The sequence below is a fragment of the Panthera onca genome, chromosome B1, assembly GCF_046562875.1.
Source record: "Panthera onca isolate mPanOnc1 chromosome B1, mPanOnc1 haplotype 2, whole genome shotgun sequence".
In the NCBI taxonomy this organism is placed as follows: Eukaryota; Metazoa; Chordata; class Mammalia; order Carnivora; family Felidae; genus Panthera; species Panthera onca.
The window spans coordinates 6,520,938-6,543,785 of NC_138342.1; the positions used below are offsets into that span (position 1 = coordinate 6,520,938).

General features: G+C 57.3%; 1 protein-coding gene across 1 annotated transcript in view; it reads right to left on the bottom strand.

Annotated features, from left to right (window-relative positions):
* NSG1 (neuronal vesicle trafficking associated 1) overlaps positions 1 to 5,458 on the bottom strand; it is a 30,885-nt gene extending 25,427 nt beyond the window's left edge. Inside the window, exons 1-3 of the mRNA XM_078446267.2 lie at positions 5,163 to 5,458; positions 4,722 to 4,876; positions 1,062 to 1,178 (exon numbers count right to left, since the gene is read on the bottom strand). Coding sequence (XP_078302393.1) covers positions 1,062 to 1,178; positions 4,722 to 4,850 — 246 coding nt within the window. The 5' untranslated portion in view covers positions 4,851 to 4,876; positions 5,163 to 5,458. The remainder of the gene's footprint in view (positions 1 to 1,061; positions 1,179 to 4,721; positions 4,877 to 5,162) is intronic.
* Between the last annotated feature and the right edge of the window lie 17,390 nt (positions 5,459 to 22,848).

The following is a 22,848-nucleotide window of genomic DNA, read 5'->3' on the forward strand; positions in this document are numbered from 1 at the left end:
CGTCTCTCAAATCACCCCTTTGAATCTGAGTGACGGGCACCATTTTACCACGTCTTGTTTCCCAAAGAACAAGTCCCCAGAAGATCAGTGTCTTAACTTCCTCCTCAAGCAGCCCAGCTGTTCCCACCCTCAGAGACCACCCAGCCTGTGGGGGAGGCTCCACCCCGCCCCCCACTTGGCTGGAACCCCGCCCCTTCCAAAAGCTCTTCCCCCCTAGAGAACCGTCCAGAGAGAGGCCTCCCCCCTCCATGAGTGAGCACTTCCAACGGCCCGTGCACAGACCACACTGGCCACCAAGCCCCGTGCCTCCGCACCCTGCCGGGGCCGGTGAAGGACGGAGGCTGACCCCCAGACAGCTGGGACTGCCCCGGACCTCAACTTCCCCACCTGCAAGATGGGTTATAGACCTACCCTCTGGGGAGGAGGGTCACTGAGCTCGGCTGGCACAAGTAAGGGGCCCGGAACTGGGTCTTGCACGTGGGGAGTAGGCCGCCTTATCTTTGTTAGTCTGCTTCCTCCCTGGAACTTTGGAGGTAAAGACTTCAAGTCTGGAAAGTGATTTTCCCCACGTGGGTGGCCGCTGTCTAAAAGAAAGTTTAGGGGTGGGTTTTCCCCTTGGACTCACGGCTATAGAGAAGGATCCGGTGGCGGCCAGAGGGGCGGTGGCGGGTGGTGAAGTCGGGGAAGGGAGTGGAGAGCACTTACCTTGAGGAGCACCGATTAACAGACAGAGCTGTTCAACCACTACGTTGCACCCGTATACCCGCGACTAACAGAACACGGTGTTAGTTATGCTGGAATTTTTTTTAAAAAGTCGTATGTTAAAATTGAAAAACGTAAACACTAAAAAAACCCAAAAAGCCCAACAACACTAAGTTACGTATGGTCATTCTGGAAAAGCAAGGAAATGAAGAAAACTTAAAAGCCACAGGGCTGGTTTTGCACAGCGGGGGTCAGCCAGATGAACCGTGTCTTGTCCCGACCCCCGTCACTTCGTGAGTCAGTTCGGCGGTTCCCTCCTGGACACAAAGGCAGCGTAGTCCCCATCGGGGGCCACTCACCTTAAACCTCTCGGTGACCCCCTCGGTGATGCTGACGGTGAACTCGGCTATCTTGGGAGGGCGCACTTTGCCCTTCTTGCGATCGGGCTCGTACTGGGTCTTGGTTTTCACCACCACCTTGTCGGGGAAACAGAGAAGCAGAGCGTCAGGGGTGCGGCCAGATGCATCCAGACACAAAGAGGGCAGTCGAGTCGCTGTTTGGCCACCAAGTGTTTGGCAAAAAGAATGAGGACAGCCCCCATTTATTGGAAATCTCGGTGCCGGGGCCTTCTAAGAAATTACCCGTTAATAACCCTGATAGCAGCCCCAGGAGGGAAGTATGATAACTCGGGGGCAGAGGAGTTAAGCCGATAGGTGGCAGGGTGGACTCCTGACACGGTGCTCACTCCACTCATATCGCAAGCCCAGTGGTCGGGAGAGAGCGCTTGGTTTCCCTTGGTCTCTACGCCGTGGGTAAAGTGAGGCAAGAGGGGATTAAACGTTTCCCTCCAGGAGCAGGAAGGAGCAGGAGCCAGCTCGCAAGGAAATCGACCTCGTGGCTGTCTCCACCCCACCATCCTCTCCCTCTTCTGCCCCTGCAACGGCCCCCAGAGGGTCTCCCTCCTCTTCTTCCCCTCTGCCCCCTGTGAAGTGGGAGAGGCATTTGCACCCAGGAAACCGGCCCTACCCTGACCCGTACACCCCATTCCCCTGTGGCCCCCCAGCTTCAGATGAGCCCCGGCCCGCCCTCCAGCCTCCTCCCTCAGGCTCCCGGCCCCCTCTTCCTCACACCTGCGGCCGGGACGGTTTCCTCTCCTGTCCCCACCGGGCAGGGAGGCGTCAAGAGCTCACACGTCTCCAGTCCCTGGTCCCCCACTTCCGGAAGCCAACAAGTGGCTGCTGGACTGCGGAGAGCCAGCGACCCCCACGCTCTTCCTCCCCCAGAGAGGGCGGCACGCAGCTTGGGGGAGACACTCGGGCAGACCTAGGAAGACCCAGCGACTCAGGAGCTGGCGACGCTGTCCGAGGGAGCCGGGACCCTGGAGCCAGCCTCCAGGAAGGAATCGGGAGAGAAAGCGGCCCGTGCCAGCCGCCACCGAAAAGTGACCCAAGGGCCACACTCCTGCTTCCTTCTTTGTTCCTTTCTGTGCACGCAGCTCTCCAGACATTGAGAGGGAGGGCGTGCCTGGAGTGACAGCCTGGGCGCCCACGTGGGGAGGGGCAGCCGGCTCCGAGGCAGTGTCTGCGCATCAGCCTACTGTCCTCAAGTCCCAACCGCACCTGACTGGCTGTGTGACCTTGAGCACGTGCCTGACCGCTCAGAACCTCAGGGTCCTGGCCCGCAAGCGGGAACAAGGCCTCTCCGACCGGGCTGCAGTGAGGAGGAGGAGGGAGCCCGGTCGGTATTCTATCAGCCCGGATCCCTCTGCATCTTCCACTGACACACTAAGCGACCTTGGACAAGACCCTCTATCTCCACATCTGTACCACAGGGGCGGCAACGGTAGTTCCCTCCTCACGTCAGCTCGTTAAAGAAACGTAAGCCCGTCCAGCACGCAGACAAGTGCCTGGCCCCTGACGAGCGTTCATCAGACGTCCGGTGAGATGCCCCGACGTTGCTGCCACGTGACTGCTGTCACTGGGGCACCTCAGCACTCAGTACACATGCTCAGGACAGATTCCACTTGGAACCCTGACAGCGTTCCCTGACCCCATAAGCCATGCCACAGGGGACAGGTGACATCGCCCCCCTGAACCCTGGCTGTGAGCATCACAGCGCTGTTGTTCAGGTTAAGCGGGGTCTAGAGTGACAGATGTCTGGTCCCGAGCAGGGCGGGGCACGAGGCCCTGCCAGAAGCTTCTGTATCCGGGAGGAGTGTGGCCTTCAGCCACGTGACCTTGGGCGCATCTCGTGAACTCTTTGAGAGTCAGTCTACTCATCCGTGACCTCTGAAATCTTCCAGCCTAATCATTGGTTCCTGCTAGAAATCCTGTCCCTGGAGCATCGTTGCCAGCTCCCTCTCTTTGTCTGAACACCCCCAGGGACGGGAGGCTCGTTCTCTTTCAGACCTACCTGGGCCACTTCTGGACGGCACAGCAGGTCGGCCAATGGATTGCACACCTGCCTGAAATCCCCCTCCCTGGTGTAAGTCAACTGAGTGCCAGGCGGTTCTGGAACGGAACAGACTGAGGGCCCAAGAGGAGGCTCAGGCTGAGCAGCGGGAGTCACCTGACAGAGGTGCTGCCTCAGGACGCAGCGTTCCTGGCACAGGCTGCCACCACTCTTGGGCTGAGCTGGGAGGGGAAGGTGGGGGCGGTGGGGCCGGGCTGAGCTGGCCCGCAAGTCCAAGGCCCCCCGCCCAGCTGAGGCAGCCCGGCCCCACCCCTCCCCCAAGCTCCTCGGGACCATCGGTGCCCCAGAGCGGCCCCACGTGGCCTGGGTGCACAGGTGCGACGAGCTGATCCTCTTGAACTCAAGACACCTGCTGCCAGCCACGATCCTGCCCCTGCCCCCCACCCAAAACACAGACAATAAAGTCGGGGGGACAGAAACCACTCCGGAGAGCTGAGTAGGTCAAAGAGTCCACATGGGAGTAAAGGAATCTTCCAGAAAGGAAGGACCCACCGCTGCAGATATTCCCCCCTCCCGGTCCCCGCCTGGTGGTCAGCAATCCCCAACGTGCGGGAATAAAAGACAAAGACCTGAGTCAGACCGTCCTCACCAGGGCTAAATGAGACAATAAGAGGAAACGCACTTTGGGGAATAGAATGAGCTTAGTCGCGGCCAGGGTGGTTTTTAAGCAGCGGCAAGGTGGTCAGACCGGATGCCGTTTATTACCGTTTCAGGTTTGAGCTTTACAATACAATTGTGGAGACTTTTAAACATCGTATGTTTACCTTTTTAAGTGTTAGCTCTTGAAAATATTCTCCTCGACGTACAGAAACTATTTGATTGGATACTGTATTGAAGAAAAGAAGGGACCCTTCAAATCCAGCAAAGAAAACCCACTTTGGGGAAAGGATGACGAATGATTGATTGTCCCCGGCTACACTACCACACACTAATACCCGGGCGAGCAGAGAGAGCCCTGACTCGAAGATTTCACAAAAGGAACAAAGAGAGGCGGGAGGCTCCCTGTAAGAAGGGACACCTTGCAGCATCCACAGCCAGTCTGGGAGGGGCGGGCGGAGAGGATGCGGACGGGAATTCAGCCCCTGAGGAGGGTCCATCTGGCCAAAGAGAGGGGCCTCCCCACCGCGAGGGGGCAAATCAGGCTGACACCGCGCCACCTGGGGAGGCACGCGGGGCAGCCGCGCCCCTAGACTCACCCCAGACCCACGGCCCCCTGCTACCCTGAGGCAGGGCTGGGGCGGGGCTGTGGCGCCAGGGACCTCTCTCGGACAAGACGCCCACGAAAATCAAGAAGGGACCTTTCCCCCACCGCGCTCCCCGGTCAGGACGGAGCTGTCACCCAAGGCGGGGGGCGGGGGGGGGGAGCACGTCTCCAGATCCGGAATCCCGCGCGGGCACGTCGTCCTCCCGGGGGGCTTCCTCCCTCCGCCCGGGCTCGCCCCCACTTCGCGTCGCCAGCGCACCGCCGCGCGTCTCTTTTGTTGCGGCCGCCGCCCGAGACTTGGGGGTGCGCACCCGGCGGCGCGGGGGCGCCGGGGGGCTCTCACCTTGTCCGGGGGCGGGAACTGCAGCTGATTGACATCGAGGGGCGTCATCAGGGGGATGGTGTCGAAGCCATCCTCCAGCAGCGGCTGCTTGGTGCCCTTCTCCGCGAAATTGTTCCCCAACTTCACCATCGTTCCGGGAGACCCGAGGCTAGCGCCTGCGAGGGAGGGCCGGGCGGGAGTCACCGCGAGCTCGCCCGCCCCCGGGGAGGAGTCGGGAGGACGCCGACCCGGCGGGGCTGGGGGAGGGGGGGGGGGACCCGAGCGCAGGGGCGCACCGCGGCCGGGGAGGGGGCGCGCCCCGTCCCGGAGCCCCGCGCGGAGCCTTCCCACCCCTCCCGTCCCCCGCGCGCCGTCCCCGTCCACCCGCCGGGGAGCCCGGCGGCCGCGGACCCCGCCCCGGGCGGAAGGGGCGGAAGGGTCGGGCCCGCGGGCCGCACTCACCCACGCCGGCTCGCAGGTCTGGCTCCGAGCGCGCCGCGAGCCTCCGCGTCGGCCGCTCCCGCGCGCAGCAATGGCGGAGGCGGCGCCGCGCGGGGCCGGGCGGGGGAGCCGAGCGATTGGGCTCGCGGCCGCTCCCTCCTCCCGCTCGCCGCCTCCCTTCCCGCCGCCCCCGGGGCCGCCCGTGCGCCGGCGAGTGCGCGGGCGGCGGCGGCGGCAACTCCGCCCTGACGCAGCGCGCGGGGCCGCACAAAGGAGCGCTCCCCGGGGACCCGAGGCCGCTCGGCGGCGGGGGGCGCCCCGGGAACGCGGGCGGGGGCGCGCGCGGCGCTGGGAGGCGCGGAGGGGGGGGGGCAGCCCCCAAAGTGGGGGGAGGGGCGGGGGCCGTGCGCGGCGGCGGGCACCCGGGAGGGGGGAGGGGGCAGGGGGCGTCCCCGCGGCCAGGAGGCGCGGGTGGGAACGGAGCGGGGCCGGGCCGTGCGGGGAGCGCCCTCCGGAGCTGGGGACGGCGCCCGGGCTGGGAGGACGCCCCGGCGGAGCCGGAGGGCTAGGTGCGCGGGGCAGGGAGAGCGCTTCGCGCGCCGCGCCGCGTCGGAGAGACAGGGAACGGTTGTTCGGGTCCCCTCGGAAGAGAAAGTGGGGGGTCCCTTCCCTGCAGCCGCAGCCCGGAGCGTCCGGGTCGCAGAGGAGGGCGCTCGGGAATGAAGGGGGAGGGGGGGGGGGGGTTCGGCCGCTGTCGCAGCTGCCCGGACTAGGGCGTCACTTTGCAGACCTGGAGCCAGCCCTGGCTGCGGGCCTCCCCAGACGAGCCACCGCGCGAGGTGCGGCGGCAAGACCAGCAGCTGGAGGCGGGCGGCGGCTGGGGAATCGGTACCTTCCAGGCACCTGTCTGCTTGGGGCCGAGCGTCGGTGTCCCCAAAGTCCTTCTGTCACACCCCAGTCGCGCGGCCGAAGGCTGAGGCCGGGCCTTTTGCATCAGCCAACGGAGAACCACTGGAACCTGCCTCCCCTCCCCCCGCCCCCCCAGAACCGCAGGGAATGCACGGAGACAGCGGGAACAGCCCAGGCTAGGAACCCCACTTCCAAATCCCCAGGCGGGCCCCACCCCCTCTTACCCCCGGAGGTAGTTAGATTCCTGCGCTGGCCCAGGTCCCCAACAGGGTCCAAGTGGGTCTTTGACCAGAGGGCAGACACTACCCCCAGCCAGCCCGCGGAAGACTGGTGGTGTCCCAGGCCCCCGCCCCTGCCACAGGGCTGGCGCCTGGCCACCAGCCTCCTTCTGGCAAAGGCCCTGAAGCCACAGGGCTGATGCAGTGATACCGCATGTCTGTGTGGGGTTCAGGTTTCTTATGTGGAACCCCAGGAGCCTCTCCCCTGATGCTTGGACACTCCCTGCAGCAGGTGAGGAAGGGAGTTAGAATCCGCTCAGGTGCCGGGCTGGGTCAGTCCCTGGTGTGGCTCAACTCAGCGGTCAGGAAAGACCACGTGTGCCTCATGGGGGGGGGGGGGGGGGTGGCTTTGATCCCATCTCAGGTGCCAGCACTTTACAGACGCCAGCACAGGCCACACACACACACTCTGGTTGGGACCCCACACAGGCAGCTGCGGGGAAGGCCCCCCGGGACCCCGTGTGTACCCCTCCTTCCCTCAAAGGCTCTGCCAGCTGAGGAGGACGGGGACAGGAAGGACCCACGGTTCTACAGAGACAGCAGAGGACAGCCGATGCCGCTTGCTCCCTTTTGTGTGCCGTCCCGGGTGTTCACGGGGGGCCGGTCACTGGGACTTGGGCGGTTTCAGTGGGGGGTGGGGGGAGGGTCCGAATTGGGCCTGGCCCTGAAGGATGCCGGGAATGCGGGCACGCAAACCCACAGCCCACCCACCAGAAGCCGATGGAAGAGGGAAATGAAACGGCAGGTCCTTAGGTGGAGGGCATGGGAGACTCTGGATCAAGTATGTGATCAGCCGGGAGCCAGACAGCGCTCTTGCACGGGGAGGAAAAGAATGTGCCAGAAAATGTGTTTCCTGTAGCTGCCCCAACAGCTTACCACAAACCGGGCCTTAAAGCTACAGAAATGTGTAGCCTGGCCGAGCCGGAGGCTAGAAGTCCTGAGGCCAGGGGTCAACGGGGCCACGCTCCCTGCTGAGGCTGCAGGGGCGAACGTTCCTGCTTCCAGCGTCCGGGCCCCAGGCGTTCCTAGGCTTGTCCACGTCAGTCCGCTGTCTGTCCCCGCGGTCACTCTGCCTCCTCCTCTCCTCCGTGTGTCCCCCGTGACGGCCCCGGTCATTGGATTTCCGGCCCACTCGGTGACCCCAGATAAGGTGATCCTCTCGAAATCCTTCACTGGGTTACCGGAGGACACGTTCACAGGTCCTGGGGATCCTGGGGGGGCCACCGTTGGGTTCACCTAGGCCTCTGGGAGGGGCGGGGTCTCCGCAAGAGATTAGCTTGAAGAGGCCGGAGTCACAGAACAGGGGACAGCTGCCCGCCGAGGGTGCTTGTGGGCAGGTGTTAAGGTGTTTTGAAGCATATACGCAGTAAAACCAACAGGACTTGCTCTCCACCCTAGACCCCCTTGCAAGGTCTTTGGCCAGTATTTGCTTTTTCTAAATGACTCTTTGTAGGATACTTTAGGGCTGCCCCAGGAGACAGACCCGCCACCTCTTGGACAATGGCAGCAACCCCTGCCCCATCTGCCCTCCGGGGGGGGGGGGGGGGGCAGGACTGCCCCCTGCTGCTGCCACCACTTCCAAGTTCAAGCCTCGCAGTGACGCCCCTAGACTGGATCGTGGGGGGGGGGCGGATTTCCAGTCTTTCCTGCTTCCTTGTTGTGTGACTTTAAACAAATTGCGTAACTTCTCTATGCCTCAGTTTCCCCATCCAGAAGGCGAAGATGATAGCAATAATACCTCCATCACAGTGACGCTATAAGAATCACATGAGCGAGGCGCCTGGGTGGCTCGGTCGGTGGAGCGCCCGACTTCGGCTCAGGTCATGATCTCGCGGCTCGTGAGTTCGAGCCCCGCGTCGGGCTCTGTGCTGACCGCCTGGAGCCTGCTTCCGATTCTGTGTCTCCTTCTTTCTCTGCCCCTAACCCGCTCGCATTCTGTCTCTCTCAAAAATAAATAAACATTAAAAAAAAATTTTTTTAAAAAGAATCACACGAGCTATAAAAAGCAGCACCTGCTTCGGCTATTGTTACGGCTTTGAGTGCTGCTGGCCACTCAGTATCCCTGTGGTCTCTATTCTTGGGCCAGGATGAGGTGCGGGCTGGATGCTTGCTGTGGGCACAGGATCAGTGCTCCAAGTGACTGAGGAGACACCCCCCCCCCCCCGAGTCCTGGTGAGCCTCTCTGTAGCTCAGGGAGGGACATGCCGGGTCCCAGGCCACGGAGTGCCCGGCAGAGCAGAGCAGTGAATTCCTGAGATGCTTTGGCCACATGTCTTTTTCTCTGATGGCGAAGTAATTCCCATACCGCAAATTTCACCGTTTTGAAGGGCGCACGTCGTTTGGGTTTTTCGTATGTGCCAGGTTGGGCAACCATCAGCACTAATTCCAGAACACCTGGATCACCCCAAAAAGAAATCCTGTCCCCATTAACAGTCGCTACCCATTCTCCCCTCCCCCACCCCAGCCTCCCCGGCAACTGCTAATCTACCTTCTTTAACCTACTGACAATTACAAGACACTGTATTTTTAAAAAGTTTTCCCAGCTTGACACGGATAGAAGTGTGTACGTTTAAGGCGTCCAACCTGATGAGGCCATATGCACGTAGATGGTGAAGTTATTTCTACAATGAGGTTAGTTAACACGTCTATCATCGTACGTCGTTTTCCGTGTGTGTGCGGTTATTTTGATGGTGAGAAATTTAAGACCTTATGACTTTTTTTTTTAATTTTTTTTTTTTAACGTTTATTTATTTTTGAGACAGAGAGAGACAGAGCATGAACGGGGGAGGGGCAGAGAGAGAGGGAGACACAGAATCGGAAGCAGGCTCCAGGCTCCGAGCCATCAGCCCAGAGCCCGACGCGGGGCTCGAACTCACGGACCGCGAGATCGTGACCTGGCTGAAGTCGGACGCTTAACCGACTGCGCCACCCAGGCGCCCCAAGACCTTATGACTTTTTATGGACTTGCCTATTCTGTGCCCATCCTCCTTTCTGATGGGTTTCAAGTTTTTCTGTCCCAGCTCCTTAATCCTCCGTGGGTCAGGACGCTGACAGGGACGAGGGAGAGAAATGGGGCTTCTGGATGTTTCTGCAGATGGGGAGAGTCAGTCCACCTGGGCATTCCTCCCTGTCTCTCCTTGAACCTTACACTCCAGCCACACCAACCTCCCCATTCCCAAAGCACCTGCCTCCAAGCCTGGGCAAATGCGGTTTCCTCGGCGTGGAATGTGTCCCCATCCCCTGTCCGTTTGGCAAACTCCTACTCATCCTTCAAAGCCCGGATCCAGTGTCACCTCCTCCTTGAGGCTTCCCTGGAGCTTCTTTATGCTTCTTTCCTGCTGGGTTTGGGTATTTATACCTTTTCCTGGAGTGTGAGCCAATCCTGGCAGAACAGCTTAATGGTTCATCTCTGCCTCCCCTGAGACTAGAACAGAGTCTGGGGAATAGCAGATACTCCGAGAGCGTACGTTAAATGGCATAGGCATCCACTCATTTCACATTCGCAGCAGATTCAGACATTTAAATGTCAGGTGCGTAAAGCCAAGTTCAAGGGTACAGTAAGAAAATTCATGGTCTCATTCAGGCCAAAGGCAGGTCTGCCCGTGACGTCACCGAGACATGCCCCCTCCCGGATTCAACCTGATTGCAAACGCGCGTTTCTGGAAAACTCCAACCCTTATATAAAAATACGTAAGGTATAAGGGCGCCTGGGTGGCTCAGTCGGTTAAGCGTCTGCCTTCGGCTCAGGTCATGATCTCACAGATCATGAGTCCGAGCCCCGCGTCGGGTTCTGTGGCTCCCTCTCTCGCTGCCCCTCCCCCACTCACGCTCTGTCTCTCTCTGCCTCTCAAAAATAAAGAAATGTAATAAAAAAATTTTTTTAAATACATAAGGTATAGACAAAATCATAAGTCCACTTCCCTGGTGGCCCTTGGTGTTTCACCATCGTATTCCGACCCCAGCACTTAACACACGCTGAGTACTCAGTAAATGGTTAAAAAATGAACAAAATTGTTGCTTCTTTGTCCTTGGAGAACCTGAGCAAATAGTGTGGGGCTCACAGTCAGCTGGTGACTCACTATGTTATTGTTTTGAATTTGGGGAATTTTTGTGTGTCATTCGGTCTATATAGTCTTAATGACCCACAGGGTGACACCCCTTGGCCAACAATTCCCTTGACATAAAACCGCCTCAGGGGATCCCTTTTGCCACCGTCTTGAGGAGCCATCGTGACCGGTGGAAATGACCGCGTGAATAAGAGCTCACGTGCAGTGAGCAGTCAGGTGCGCCCCAGGTGCCGGCGCTCGACGTCCTCAAAGCACCTGTGAGGTTCTGTTCTTCGTCTTTCGGACGAGACCGCGGAGGCGGAGGTGACACATGGTCGTCAAGACGATGCTCGGGGAGGCGGGGGCACCTGCGCGGCTCAGTGGGTTAAGCCTCCGACTCTTGATTTCGGCTCAGGTCACGGTCTCACAGTTCGTGAGATCGAGCCCCACGTCGGGCTCGGCGCTGCAGCCCAGAGCCTGCTTGGGATTCTCTCTCTCTCTCTGTCTCTCTCTCTCTCTGCCCCTCCCCTGCTTGTGCGTGTGTGCTCTCTCTTAATGAATTAAAAATTTTTAAAAATACTTAAAAAGAAGATGTTTGGAAGACGCATCGGCAGAAGAAGGGAGAAAAGCAGACACTTCAAGGGCTTAGGCGTGGACTCTCGACAAAAATGCCACGCCTCCGCCTGCCCCAAGCCCAGCCCCACGCTGGGACCAGACTGGGACTCCCCATGCTGGGAGTCAGACCAGAGGACCTGACTACGCCTCAGATCCAGGTTCCACGTAGGCCCCAAAACAGGGGGAGGAAGATACCCCTGAATGGTACCCCCAGGGCCTGCGTTCGTGAGCCACTGTCACTCCCTTAATCACCGGCAATGAGTCGCTCTAGCGGTGTGGACTTGGGCAGAGCGAGGGCCTTCCCGGGCCTCAGTTTCCCCTCCTACAAAATGCGGGGCTTGGACTAGAATGATAACTTAACCTCTCCCAGTTTAGAAGTCCCCGTCTCATTGGCCAGTCATCCTGAAAAGTGTGACCGGGATGAATCAGAGTCCGAGTAACGGAGGGCACGGGGAGGTCAAGGCACCGCGCACGGCCTGGGGCGTCCACTCCCCGGGCCACGAAAGCTCCTCCGGCTCTTCCCCTGCTTTGTCCCGAGGGCTTCCAATACCACCAGCACGAGCCCCGCGCCAGGTTCCCAGCGTGGGGCAATAACTCGTATTGAATTATTTAGCTGGTAAATGATCATAAAAGCACTTTGCCAAAGTAAAGAACCACAGAAGGGCCAAATTCTAATAACAATAACCCCACCAGACGCTTGAATTAATTCTTGAATTTTTTAAAAGCCCACAGATGGATGAGTGCAATTCATTCCACGCTCTGCGGAGCCAGGGTCCCCGAGAGAGTGTCTAAAATTCACAGGATCCCTGGAGTGTGCTGGAGACAGCACGGGGCAAGGCCGAGCGGCATCGCAGGCAGCTTGACGATGACCTAATGGGGCTTTTCCGTCCGCCGTGTCTCCGTTCTGCAGCTGGGCTGGGCTTGGGTGGTGGCAGCGAGGGACATTAGCGCACACGGCTGGGCCACAGGCTCTGAGCTGACCCAGGACTTCGGGCTGTGGCATGCTTTTTTTTTTTTTTTTTTTTTTTTTTTTTGAACATTTATAATTTATAACCTTTTCTCTGTCGGGCAGGCTCCGCTGTGTCTCCCGTCCAGATGGGGAACGGGAGTGGGTTCCTCAGGAGTGGGTTTCCCAGAAGACTGAAATGTCACGTCTCTGGGTCCAGTTTGCCTCATTTCGGACCACAGCTATTCTAAAACGCGAGGCACGTTGCCCTGTCTTCCGAAGCAGAGGACGTGGAAAAGAAGCTTCTCTCTTCTTTAAGAATCGGGTCAGCTTTCTGCGCAGAGCTGCGAGCCCTCACACGCTACGTGTGCCCAGGCTCCTGGGCTCAGGCAGTGCTGATTCGGCTTTCGGGATGCCTGTGACCTTCATCTCTGTCAAGGGACTGCCCGTGACCGTCCGCACCACTCACTCCATCACCCATATGTGCTGTGAGCAGGGAATCCAAATCGCCACGCTTATTAAAACGACATCAAAAAACTAAAAAGGAGTAAGGAGGCTGAAGTGGGTTGAATAGTGTCCCCTAAAACTTCATGTCCACCTGGAACCTCAGAATGCAATCTTACTTGAAAATAGGGTCTTGGGGCGCCTGGGTGGCTCAGTCGGTTAAGCGTCGGACTTCGGCTCAGGTCACGATCTCACAGCTCGTGGGTTCGAGCCCCGTGTCTGGCTCTGGGCTGACAGCTCGGAGCCTGGAGCCTGCTTCAGAGCCTGTGTCTCCCTCTCTCTCTCCCCCTCCCCTACTCACACTATCTCTCTCAAAAACAAACATTAAAAAAAAAATTTGTTTTTTAAATGTTCCTGCCCCATATTCCCAAAGAACCTTGTAAAAATAAAGGGGGGGGGTCTTTTCAGATGTAATTGGGATGAAATTGTCCTGGATTTAGGGTTGGCCCTAAATCCAGTGACAGGTGTCCTTATAAGACGAGAGGACACAGGGACACACAGAGAGGAGAAGGCCAGGTGATGTCAGGCAGGGACCCCAGCCATGTGCTGTACAAGCCAAGAGACAATGAGGAGTGTCACCAGCCCCCGGAAGCTGGGAGAGGATCGTGCCAGAGATCCCGCCATAGAGCTTTCTGGAGAGCACAGCCCTACTGACACCTTGACTTTGGACCTCTACGCTCCAGAGCTGGGAAAGAATAGATTTCTGTTGTGTTAAGCCCCCCCCAGTTTGCAGTGTAGGGGCCAAGGGCAGGATGCCCCCGAAATATGCCACTTTGGCCTTGATTATTTTCAATAAAAGTTGCTTAGGAGACAGACTGTGCAGCAAGGACACTCAGACCCTCCTCTGTCCCCTGAAAATAGGAATAAATCTCCCCTGTGAAAGCTCCCCTCCCTGCACCGGGAGAGACGGAGACATCCTTACCTCCAGAGATGGGAAATTGAGAGCCAAGAGGGCTGTATAAATAAACCTGATCACTTTTCAGTACCTTACGACCCTGGCCCAAATGCTGTTTCGAATTCCTTACTAACGGAAGCCCCCAAGGTTGTTCGCTTCACCCCGCAAATTCCTCACGCAGGTATCGTCTCAGCCTAAACAGTGTAACAACTGCTTTCGTGGTCATTTTTTTCTGGTCTCGGTTTCATTATGGGTCCTCCGTGTGCATGCCGTTAAACTTTGTTTTTCCCTCCTGTTAATCGGCCTCGTGTCAATTTCATTCTTGGTGCAGCTGGAAGACCTTGAAGGGTAGGGGGAAATTTTTTCCTTGCCAACGTGGTGCTCCGTCATGACAGGCGTACGAAAGGAATACAAAAACCCTACAGCCCGAAGAGCTTACTTAACGCTCTTAAGTTTTATATCACAATCTGCTGAATATTAGGACATCAGATGCAGTTTTAAAACAGCCCCTTAGAGTTTCAAAGCACTTCACAGGCGTGAATTTCCACGATTGAGGCTCACGTGGCATGAAGGTACACGGCACCTGCTCGCTAATGCCAGCCTCTGCCGGGTGGTCGTCCACACCCCATCCAGGAGGTGGTGCTTCTCCCCCCCCCAGTGGAGGACCCGCACCTTGGGTTTGAGAATCCTGACCCTTCAGGGCGCCTGGGTGGCTCCATCGGCTGGGCGTCCGACCTCGGCTCAGGTCACGATCTCGCGGTTCGTGGGTTCGAGCCCCGCGTTGGGCTCTGTGCTGACGGCTCGGAGCCTGGAGCCTGCTTCGGATTCTGTGTCCCCCTCTCTCTCTCTGCCCCTCCCCTGCTCATGCTCTGTCTCTGTCTCTGTCTCTCAAAACTAAATAAACATTAAAAATTTTTTAAATAAAAAAATAAAATAAAAATCGCTTTTATTGGGCATATTGGAAAACAGGGAGCTTTCACAAAACATCTGGGTTTCCTACTTTCTTTTGAAAAACTGAGTGATCTAATGCCAAGGCTATTCCCATGTGGCAAAAATCAGCTGTGTAAAGAGAATGGCTGCCTTCCCCCCCGCCCCCCCCCCGCCTTACCCTTGCCTTAGAGGGTTTGTGCCTCCCTCCCCTGGGCTACCTAACCTGCTTGGCACCTGCAGGCACTTGAATTTGAGACCCTCATCTGATCCGATACCTCGTTTTACAGGTGGGAGACTGAGGGACAGACAGAGGAAGGAGCACGTTCTTGGGCCATGCAACAGAACCCGCATGCCTGCCAGGTGAGTCGGCAGCTCAGAAGTCTCTGCTGGGACTTGGGCCAAACCCAGCAAGCTCATCGGAGGCCCCCGGGAAACCCGCAACCCCGAGGAGGTCAGCCCTGAAATCAGCACCCTCGGTGGTGCCACGGGCCACGCGGAAGGGGAGGGTGGAGCGGGGCGAGGTGGTGGGGGGGGAAGGGGAGACACAGGGGATGTCCGAGGGCCCTGTGACAACAATGACCATAGGACAATAACAAGTGTTGACAGGGATGTGGGGAAAGGGGAAGGCCCATGCGTGGGTGACGGGAACCGGAAATGGCACAGCCACTGCGGACAGCAGAGCGGTGTCGCCTCGGAAAGTTGACCGCAGATTTATCATTCGATCCGGCAATTCTACCCCTAGACACACGCCCCGCACACGTCCACACAGAAGAGAGGACACGATGTTTATAACAGCGCGGCTCATAAAAGCCGAAGGGTGAAACCACCTCCATGCCCACCAACTGACGCAGGATGTGCAACACGTGGTCTGGCCACACCACGGACTATTGCTCGGCCACGGGAAGGAATGAAGCTCTGACGCGGGCCATGTGGATGGACCGTGACCGCGTTCTGCTGGGCGGAAGGAATGGGTCACAAAAGGCCACACGGTGGGTGCTTCCGTTTGTACGAAATGTCCTGAAGAGGCAGGTTCTCGCAGACCGAAAAGATTAGTGGTGGCCAGGGGCCGGGGGTGGGGGGAGCATGGGGGTGACCACCAGCAGACAGGCAGTGATGAAAACATTCTAGAATTAGATGCGGGTGCTGGTTGCCCTGCTCCACGAGTATACTAAAAACCAGCGAATGGTAAACGCGATATTATTTGAATTAGGTCTGTCTGGGGGAAAAACGGTCAGGTCATAAAAGAGCTGGAACATGAGCAGTTGGGGACGCGGCAGAATGCGAGGGAGGGCGGGGACCGCATGGTTCTGAGGCACAATAGTACTAACTGCTAACGTTTTATAGCGTTTACGCGACCCGCACCGTATGAAGACTTTGCACATGTAACTTCTTCGAGCCCTGTGCCTGCAGCGAGCATGTGCGGGAGGTGTCGCTGTTGGCACCGTTTGAGACAGACCTGTGCAAGGGGAACAGCCCCTCACCCCCAAGGAGCCACCTGCCCTGCCACCGTGGTGGCCAGCTCGCGTGACGCTGTGTGTGTGTGCGTGCGTGTATGTTTTGCGTGTGCACACGTGTGGACGGTGCGTGCATGAGCGTGTGTGCGTGGACGTGTGTGTGCACACGTGTACTGTGTTTGTGCATGCGTGTGCATGTCTTGCACGCCCACGTCAGGGGGCCGAGGTGCCTATCGGAGTCTCCTGGTCGGGCGGGGTGGTTTCCCGGTGTCCGGATGGCGCAGGATTGAGAGAATAAAAGCGGCAAAGGAAGTCAGTCTGTACCTAAGGATGGAGAAAGCGACGAGGACCGGGGGCGGGAAGCAGCCCTCCCTTTGGCCGCCCCTCCTAACTGAGGTTCCGGGTCAGCCCGAGGTGGGGCTCCTCAGACAAACCCAGGCTCCCCAGGCTGACTCAGCCCGCATCCCTAGGGCTCCCCGTGTTCTTTTGCTCAGCCACTTAACAAAGCACCCCAGACCAGGCGGCTTAGACAACACAGATGTGTTTCCTCACAGCCCGGAGGCTGCAAGTCCAAGATCCAGCGTGGGCAACACTGGATCCTTCTGAGGCTTCTCTCCTTGGCATGTAGATGGCCGTCTCCTCCCTGTGTCCTCACATGGTCATCCCTCCGTCTGTGCGCTGATTGTTCCTGATACGGGCACCTGTCATGCTGGATCAGGGCCCACCCAGATGACCCCATTGCAACTTAATCACCTCTTGAAAAACCCCATCTCCAAATACAGTCACATTCTGAGGGCCTGGGGACTAGGGTTCCAGCACATGAGATGTGGGGGGAACATCATTCTGCTCACAGCTGTCCCGTAGAGCAATGTCTCATAAGAGAGCTTGGGCTTCAAAGCCAGACCGGCCAGGGTTCAAACGTGCATCTGGTCACTTTCCAGTGAGGACGGAGTCACTTGCCTTCTCTGAGCCCCAGTTCCCGCCTCTGGGAAGTGAGGGTCACCTCGGAACCCAGTGTGCCCTCCTGGGTTCTGCAGCTAATGCGTGTACAGCATGCATTCTTTAAATAACACCCCCTCCACGGAAGTCACCTGCCTTCCGATTCCTGCCCTGAGCGAGGGCTCTGCAGACTTTCATCTCATCCGTCCCCACCCAGCCCTGGGAATGCGGGAGGCGCCCTTACGCATGGTCCCCATGAGAAAGGGGAAGTCCTCTGGCCTGTGAGCCCTGGGAGGTCACAGTTGGGGACTTGCTCTTTCCGCCATCCAGGCCCAGCGCAGATCCTCTGTGCTATGTGCTCTCCTGCAAGCCGGGGGTGCTCCGGTTGCATGAAAGTGACTTGAAATAGACAAGAAGTGGGGGTGTGACGATGGACGCCCACAGCGATGATTTTGTTCTCTGGGTCATCCTGGCTCCCGGAGATTGTTTTTAACCTCTAACAATGTCCCTTGAATGTGAAATGGCAATATTTTCCCAGCAAAAGACCCATCCGTCCATGTGCGATGGAGGCTGGACCGTGAACAGCTCAGGCGCGAGCCCCTCCCCGCTTCACCCCACACGGGAGGAGAGGAGATCCATAAATGATACAGCTAATTGTGTTTTTCTACAAGATTAATTTTATCGTCCCATCATCTGCTCCTTCGGAATCCATTCAGGGGTGGATTATGTCTTCGTTTTCAGCTCTGGAGCGTTCATTAATAATTAGGTCACCTTTCAGCCAGGAGCCCCGCATGGCTCATGGCTCAGGCCAGGGAAACTTCCAGCTGGAACAGAAACCCTGAGCATTGTTACAGTGTTGTTGCCGCTAAATGTCAGGACGCCTCCGAGTCAGGGGAATGTGCGTCCTCCCACATCTGTTGTCAGGAGTGAGGAACCGGCTTTGTTTGGGGTGTTACCAGATCACAGACGCTGTCCCGGGGCGCTTTTTCCCGTGAAACCTCACAACAGCCCATCGTACAGAGGAGGGGCCGAGGGTCACCCCGCAGGATGGTGGAGTGGGGAGTCACCTAACACCAACCCGATCCGGGGACAGCCTGCCCCACCCCATCGCAGGGCAACCCTCCCTCCTGAGTTTAGCAAGCGGGAGGAGAGAGTTCCCCTCTCCTGAGATCTAAAAGATAACCCACATGGACACAGGCTAGTTCTCCAGTGTAGGTTCACGTGCCTTACTGCTAAGCACCAGCTGTATGCCAGACAGCTCTGTTTCTTATCTCCCTTGTCTCCCGTCTTCCCCATAGTCCCAAAAGGTGCATCGTATTTTCTTCCGTTTTCCAGACAAAGAAGTAGAGATGCTGGGGCCAGACGCGGAATGACTGACTCACGGGCTGGGACCCAAACGACACGTTGAACATGCAGGCTGTTTCTGATTTTCCACACGGACAAGTCGCACCGTAACGAACATCTCTGGGCAGATGCCCTTCACCACACGCAACCCTGACGATAACTGTGGGCACGGAAATTCCCGGAAATGAAATCAGTGGTCAAATCCGTGTCAGTCAGTACGTATTTTTGACGCACTATCTCATCGAAGGCTAGAAAGCGAAATACTTGGTTTTCCAGACTTCCCTGCAGCTAGAGAGGCCTTGGGGCAAGGAGGGCATGTGGAAGTCTTGGGGGAGCGTCTCGCTTTCCTGTCGAGGAGGGACATACAGGCTGGCCATACTCTCCATCCTTCCACCTGGCCTGACTGCAAAGACGATGGTTGAGCCTCAGCAGCCCTTTTCTGCCCATGAGGCTGCACGTCTGAGGATGGAAACCAGCCCTCAAAGTGTGGTCACCTTCGAAACGGCCACACTCCATCAGCAAGCAAACGCTTCTCGTTCGCTGAGAAAACAAGAGGCTTATTGCCTTAGGCCCTCTGGAGGCAGGACTTCCGTTCCTCGAAGCTGAGCGATTTCTAACTGACGTAGGCTCCAACAGGTTACGTGTACCAGAAATGTGGACTAGTCCCCAACATCCGTTCTCCCCTTCTTCTTTTGTAGTAAAAAAATCTCCTCCTGGCACGTGTCCGTTTAGATTAAAAATGCCCTTGCAGTGCGGTGTGGCCCAGTAAGTTCTGGAGAGAGAAGTGTTCCTTCTGGAGCCCCTAGTCACCATCTGTGAGGGACAGTTGGTGCCCACTCCTTGCTCCTGTCCTCTTTGTCCCTTCTGCCACCTGTGCCCCCTGCTGCCTACTGTGTGAATACCGCCTTCCTGACCCTGCTGATTACGGGAGGCCAACTGGACCATCCAGGATGATTGCCTGTCTCAGCGCTCGACTCGATCTCATCGGCATTGTCCTTTTCCCATACGAGGCGACACCCACGGGCCCCGGGGATGCAGACAGAGACCGATTTGGAAGACCGTTGTTCAGTCGACCACACTTTTATGGACTGACCGTTGTGTCCCCCACACTCACGGGCTGCAGCTCCAAGCCCCCGTGTGACCGTACAGCTGTGAGATGAGGAGGTAAGGAGGCTGGGGCCCTCATCCGTTAGGGCTGGTGCCCTGGCAGGAAGGGGGAGAGACCCCAGGGAGCTGGTGCTCTCTCCGCCACGTGGAGTTCACAGCGAGAGGTTACTGCCTGTCAGTCAGGAAGATCCTTGCCAGACGCTGACCTCGCCGGGCCTTGAGCTGGGACGCTGGGCTCCCAAACTGCGAGAACCTGCGTTCTCCTACCGGACTCTAAGCCCCCAGACTGTGTTATTGGTTACGGCAGCCCTAGGGAGTAATTTTACTGAGAAATTAAAAAAAAAAAAAAAAAAGTATGGGTAGTTATAACTTTGATAAAAATAGCATGAATGTTGATGGGTCCCAAGAGTTGAAAGACTGCAGCTGTCCAGAAGACAGGATCTGGACTCGGAAGTCTATGAACGCCCACCGGACGGCTCTCTGGGGTGTCTGGAGGTGGGGCGGGGGTCAGACAGGCCTGAATTCAAGCCCGGCTTACCCTCACCTGCCTTGTGATGGTGGGCAGGTTGCCTGACCTCTCTGAGTGTGTCCCCCCCCCCCGCCCGTAAACGGGGCCACCACTCACCACGGCACTTTGGGGGCAGAGAAAGCATTCTTTATTCGAGAGAATTCGCATTGCTTTGACTGGGGATGTGACCCTCCCTGTTTTATCAGAGGCACCATCGAAAATCAGCGCCATCGATCCTAACAGGGACTTACGGAGAAGGAAAGCTCCTCTCTCAAAGTCCTGAAGGGCGGAAGTCCCAAACCACGATGTCACCAGGGCCATGCCCTGTCAGAGTAGAACCCTTCCCTGCCTCCTGCTAACTTCTGCTCAGTGGTGGATCCTTGGTGCCCCTCTGCTCACAGATACGTCCCTCCAATCTCTGTCTCTGTTGTCACACGCCTTCTCCTGCGTGTGTCTGTGTCCCTTCTCATGAGGACACCAGTCACATTAGATCAGGGTCCGTGCACCCCAATGACCTCATCTCTACTTGATTATACCTGCAAAGACCTCGTTTTGAAACAAGATCACAGTCACATGTTGTGGGGGTTAGGACTTGAACATCTCTTCTGGAGAAACACAGTTCAGCCCCTAACACTAGCCCTGGACATCAAATGCAAAGTATCTAAACAAGTCTCAATTTCCAGTCTCCACCCCCACAATCTGCCTGTGGCCAAAATAGACGATCTGACTCAGCCTCTGTCCTAACTCCCTTCTCGCACACTGCTCCTTGGACAGCTTTAGAAAACTCTAGACAGCTTCAAAAAAAGTCTACATTTACCAGACTTCCTTCAACTGGGGTTCCAGATGTGATTCATATTCCACCAGTGTTATGGACTGAGTCACGTCCCCTCTAAAAACTCCTGTATTCCAGTCCTAGCCCCCAGGACCTCAGAATGTGACGGTATGCAGAGACAAGACCTTTACAAAGGTAACTGGGTTAAAACAAGGTCACTAGGGCTGGTCCGATCCAATATGATTGCTGTCCTTATAAGATGAGATCAGGGGGCGCCTGGGTGGCTCCGTCGGTTAAGCGTCCAACTTCGGCTCAGGTCATGGTCTTGAGGTTCGTGAGTTCGAGCCCTACGTCGGGCTCTGTACTGTGTTTGGGATTCTCTCTCTTTCCCTCTCTCTCTCTGCCCCTACCCAACCTGTGCGTGCGCACGCTCTCTCTCTCTCTCAAAAATAAACTTAAAAACAAAAGAGGAGATCAGGACGCAGACACGCACAGAGGGACGCCCACGTGAGACAGGGAGACGATACGATGGTCACCTACAAGCCATGGAGAGAAGCTTCAGAAGGAACCAACTCTACCCACACCCTGAGCTTGGACTTCTAACCTCCAGAACTGTGGGAAGATGTGCCCGCACGAGTCTTGGGTCTGGAAGGAAATGAGCCGACAGGGAGCCGCAGCGCCCTCGGGCTTCATTCTGTGGGGTGGCATGTTCCTGGAGCCTCAGTGGGACAGAGCTCTTCAGTGGCCTTCTTCCTGACCGTGGCTAAGCAGCAGATTTCTTGATGACCCAGTTCAGGGGTGCGGCCCTGGAAATCACTTGGGCTCCTTCAACTTCACAGACAACCGTGTGGACACCTACTCCCCTGCTCTGAACTGCTTTCTGCCAAAGTAGCAGGAGGGACTCCTCATCCGGCACCTGGATCCTGGTGGATGCTCGGCTCCTCCTGCTCTCCTCCGTCAGGGAGGGAGATGCTCAACTGATACCCGGACCGCATTGCGGATCGTTCTCCTCTCTCCACGGCCCCATGGAGCCCATCAACAACTCTTGTCGATTCCGCCTCCACACACAGCCCCGTCTGACCAGCCCGACCCCTCCCTGGCACCTGGCCACACCGTCGCCATCTTGATCGGCCTCACAGATGCCTGGCGTCCTCCCTGCTCCCACTCTTCCCCATCAAGTCCTTTCTCCAAACAACAGCCAGAGGTGGTGGGCGGGGAGGGGTTCCTGTGACATAAAATATACTTTCGTTTCTTTGTAAATTTATATACAGCAGAATTCACTTAAAAAAAATTTTTTTTAACATTTATTTGTATTTGAGAGACAGAGCATGAGCAGGGGAGGGGCAGAGGGAGAGGGAGACCCAGAATCCGAAGCAGGCTCCAGGCTCCGAGCTGTCGGCACAGAGCCCGACGCGGGGCTCGAACTCACGGACCGCGAGATCATGACCTGAGCCGAAGTCGGACGCTTCACCGACTGAGCCACCCAGGCGCCCCAGAATTCACTCTTTGAAGAGGTCCAGTGCCGTGTAACCACCATCATGATCAGAATATAGAGAATAGCTCCACCACCCCGCCCCCACCAAATCCCCTCTGTCCCTTTGTAGCTAAATCCTCCTGTCTCTAGCCCCGTGAAAACCACTGGTCTGTTCTCCGTCTGTACAGCTTTACCTTTTCCAGAAGGCCATGTTAAATGAAATCACAGAGAACAGATACCCAACCGGAGCTGCATTAACAAAAATACCACAGGCTGCGGGCTTACGCGGCATACCTGTGTTTTCTCACGGGTCTGGAGGCTGGTGCCCGGGATCAAGGTGCCGGCACGCTGCGGACTGAATGTCCGCGTCTCCTCAAAATCCATGGGTTGAGACCTAATTCCCAGTGCGATGGTACCAGGAGGTGGGGCCTCTGGGAGAAGGTGATTAGTCATGAGGACGTGAATAGGATTAGCACCTTCATAAAAGTGACCCAAGAGAGTTCCCTTGTCGCCCCAGCCCGTGAGGTTACAGCTAGGAGGTACCACCCATAAAGCGGGAAGAGGGTCCTCCAGACCCTGAATCTGCCAGCACCCTGGTCTTGGAGTTTCCAGCCTCCAGAACCGGGAGAGACAAACGTCCGTCGTTGATAAGCCCCCCACACCCAGCCTCCGGTATTTTGTTGCAGTGGCTCAAACTAACACATGGCCCCCTCTGCTTCTCGGGAGACCCGTCTTCCTGGCTTTCTGGCTGTGTCCTCACATAATGGAGAGAGCGAGCGAGCTCTCTGGTGTCCTTCTTGTAAGGACACTAACCGTATCGGCTCAGGGCCCCACCCATATGACTTCATTTAACCGTAGTTACCCCCTAAGGACCCTGTCTCCAAATACAGTCACACTGGGGGGGTAGGGCTTCAACATACAAGTCTGGGGAGGACAGAGCTCCGTCCATAGCAAAGAGTATGTGGCTTTGAGTCTGGCTCCTTTCT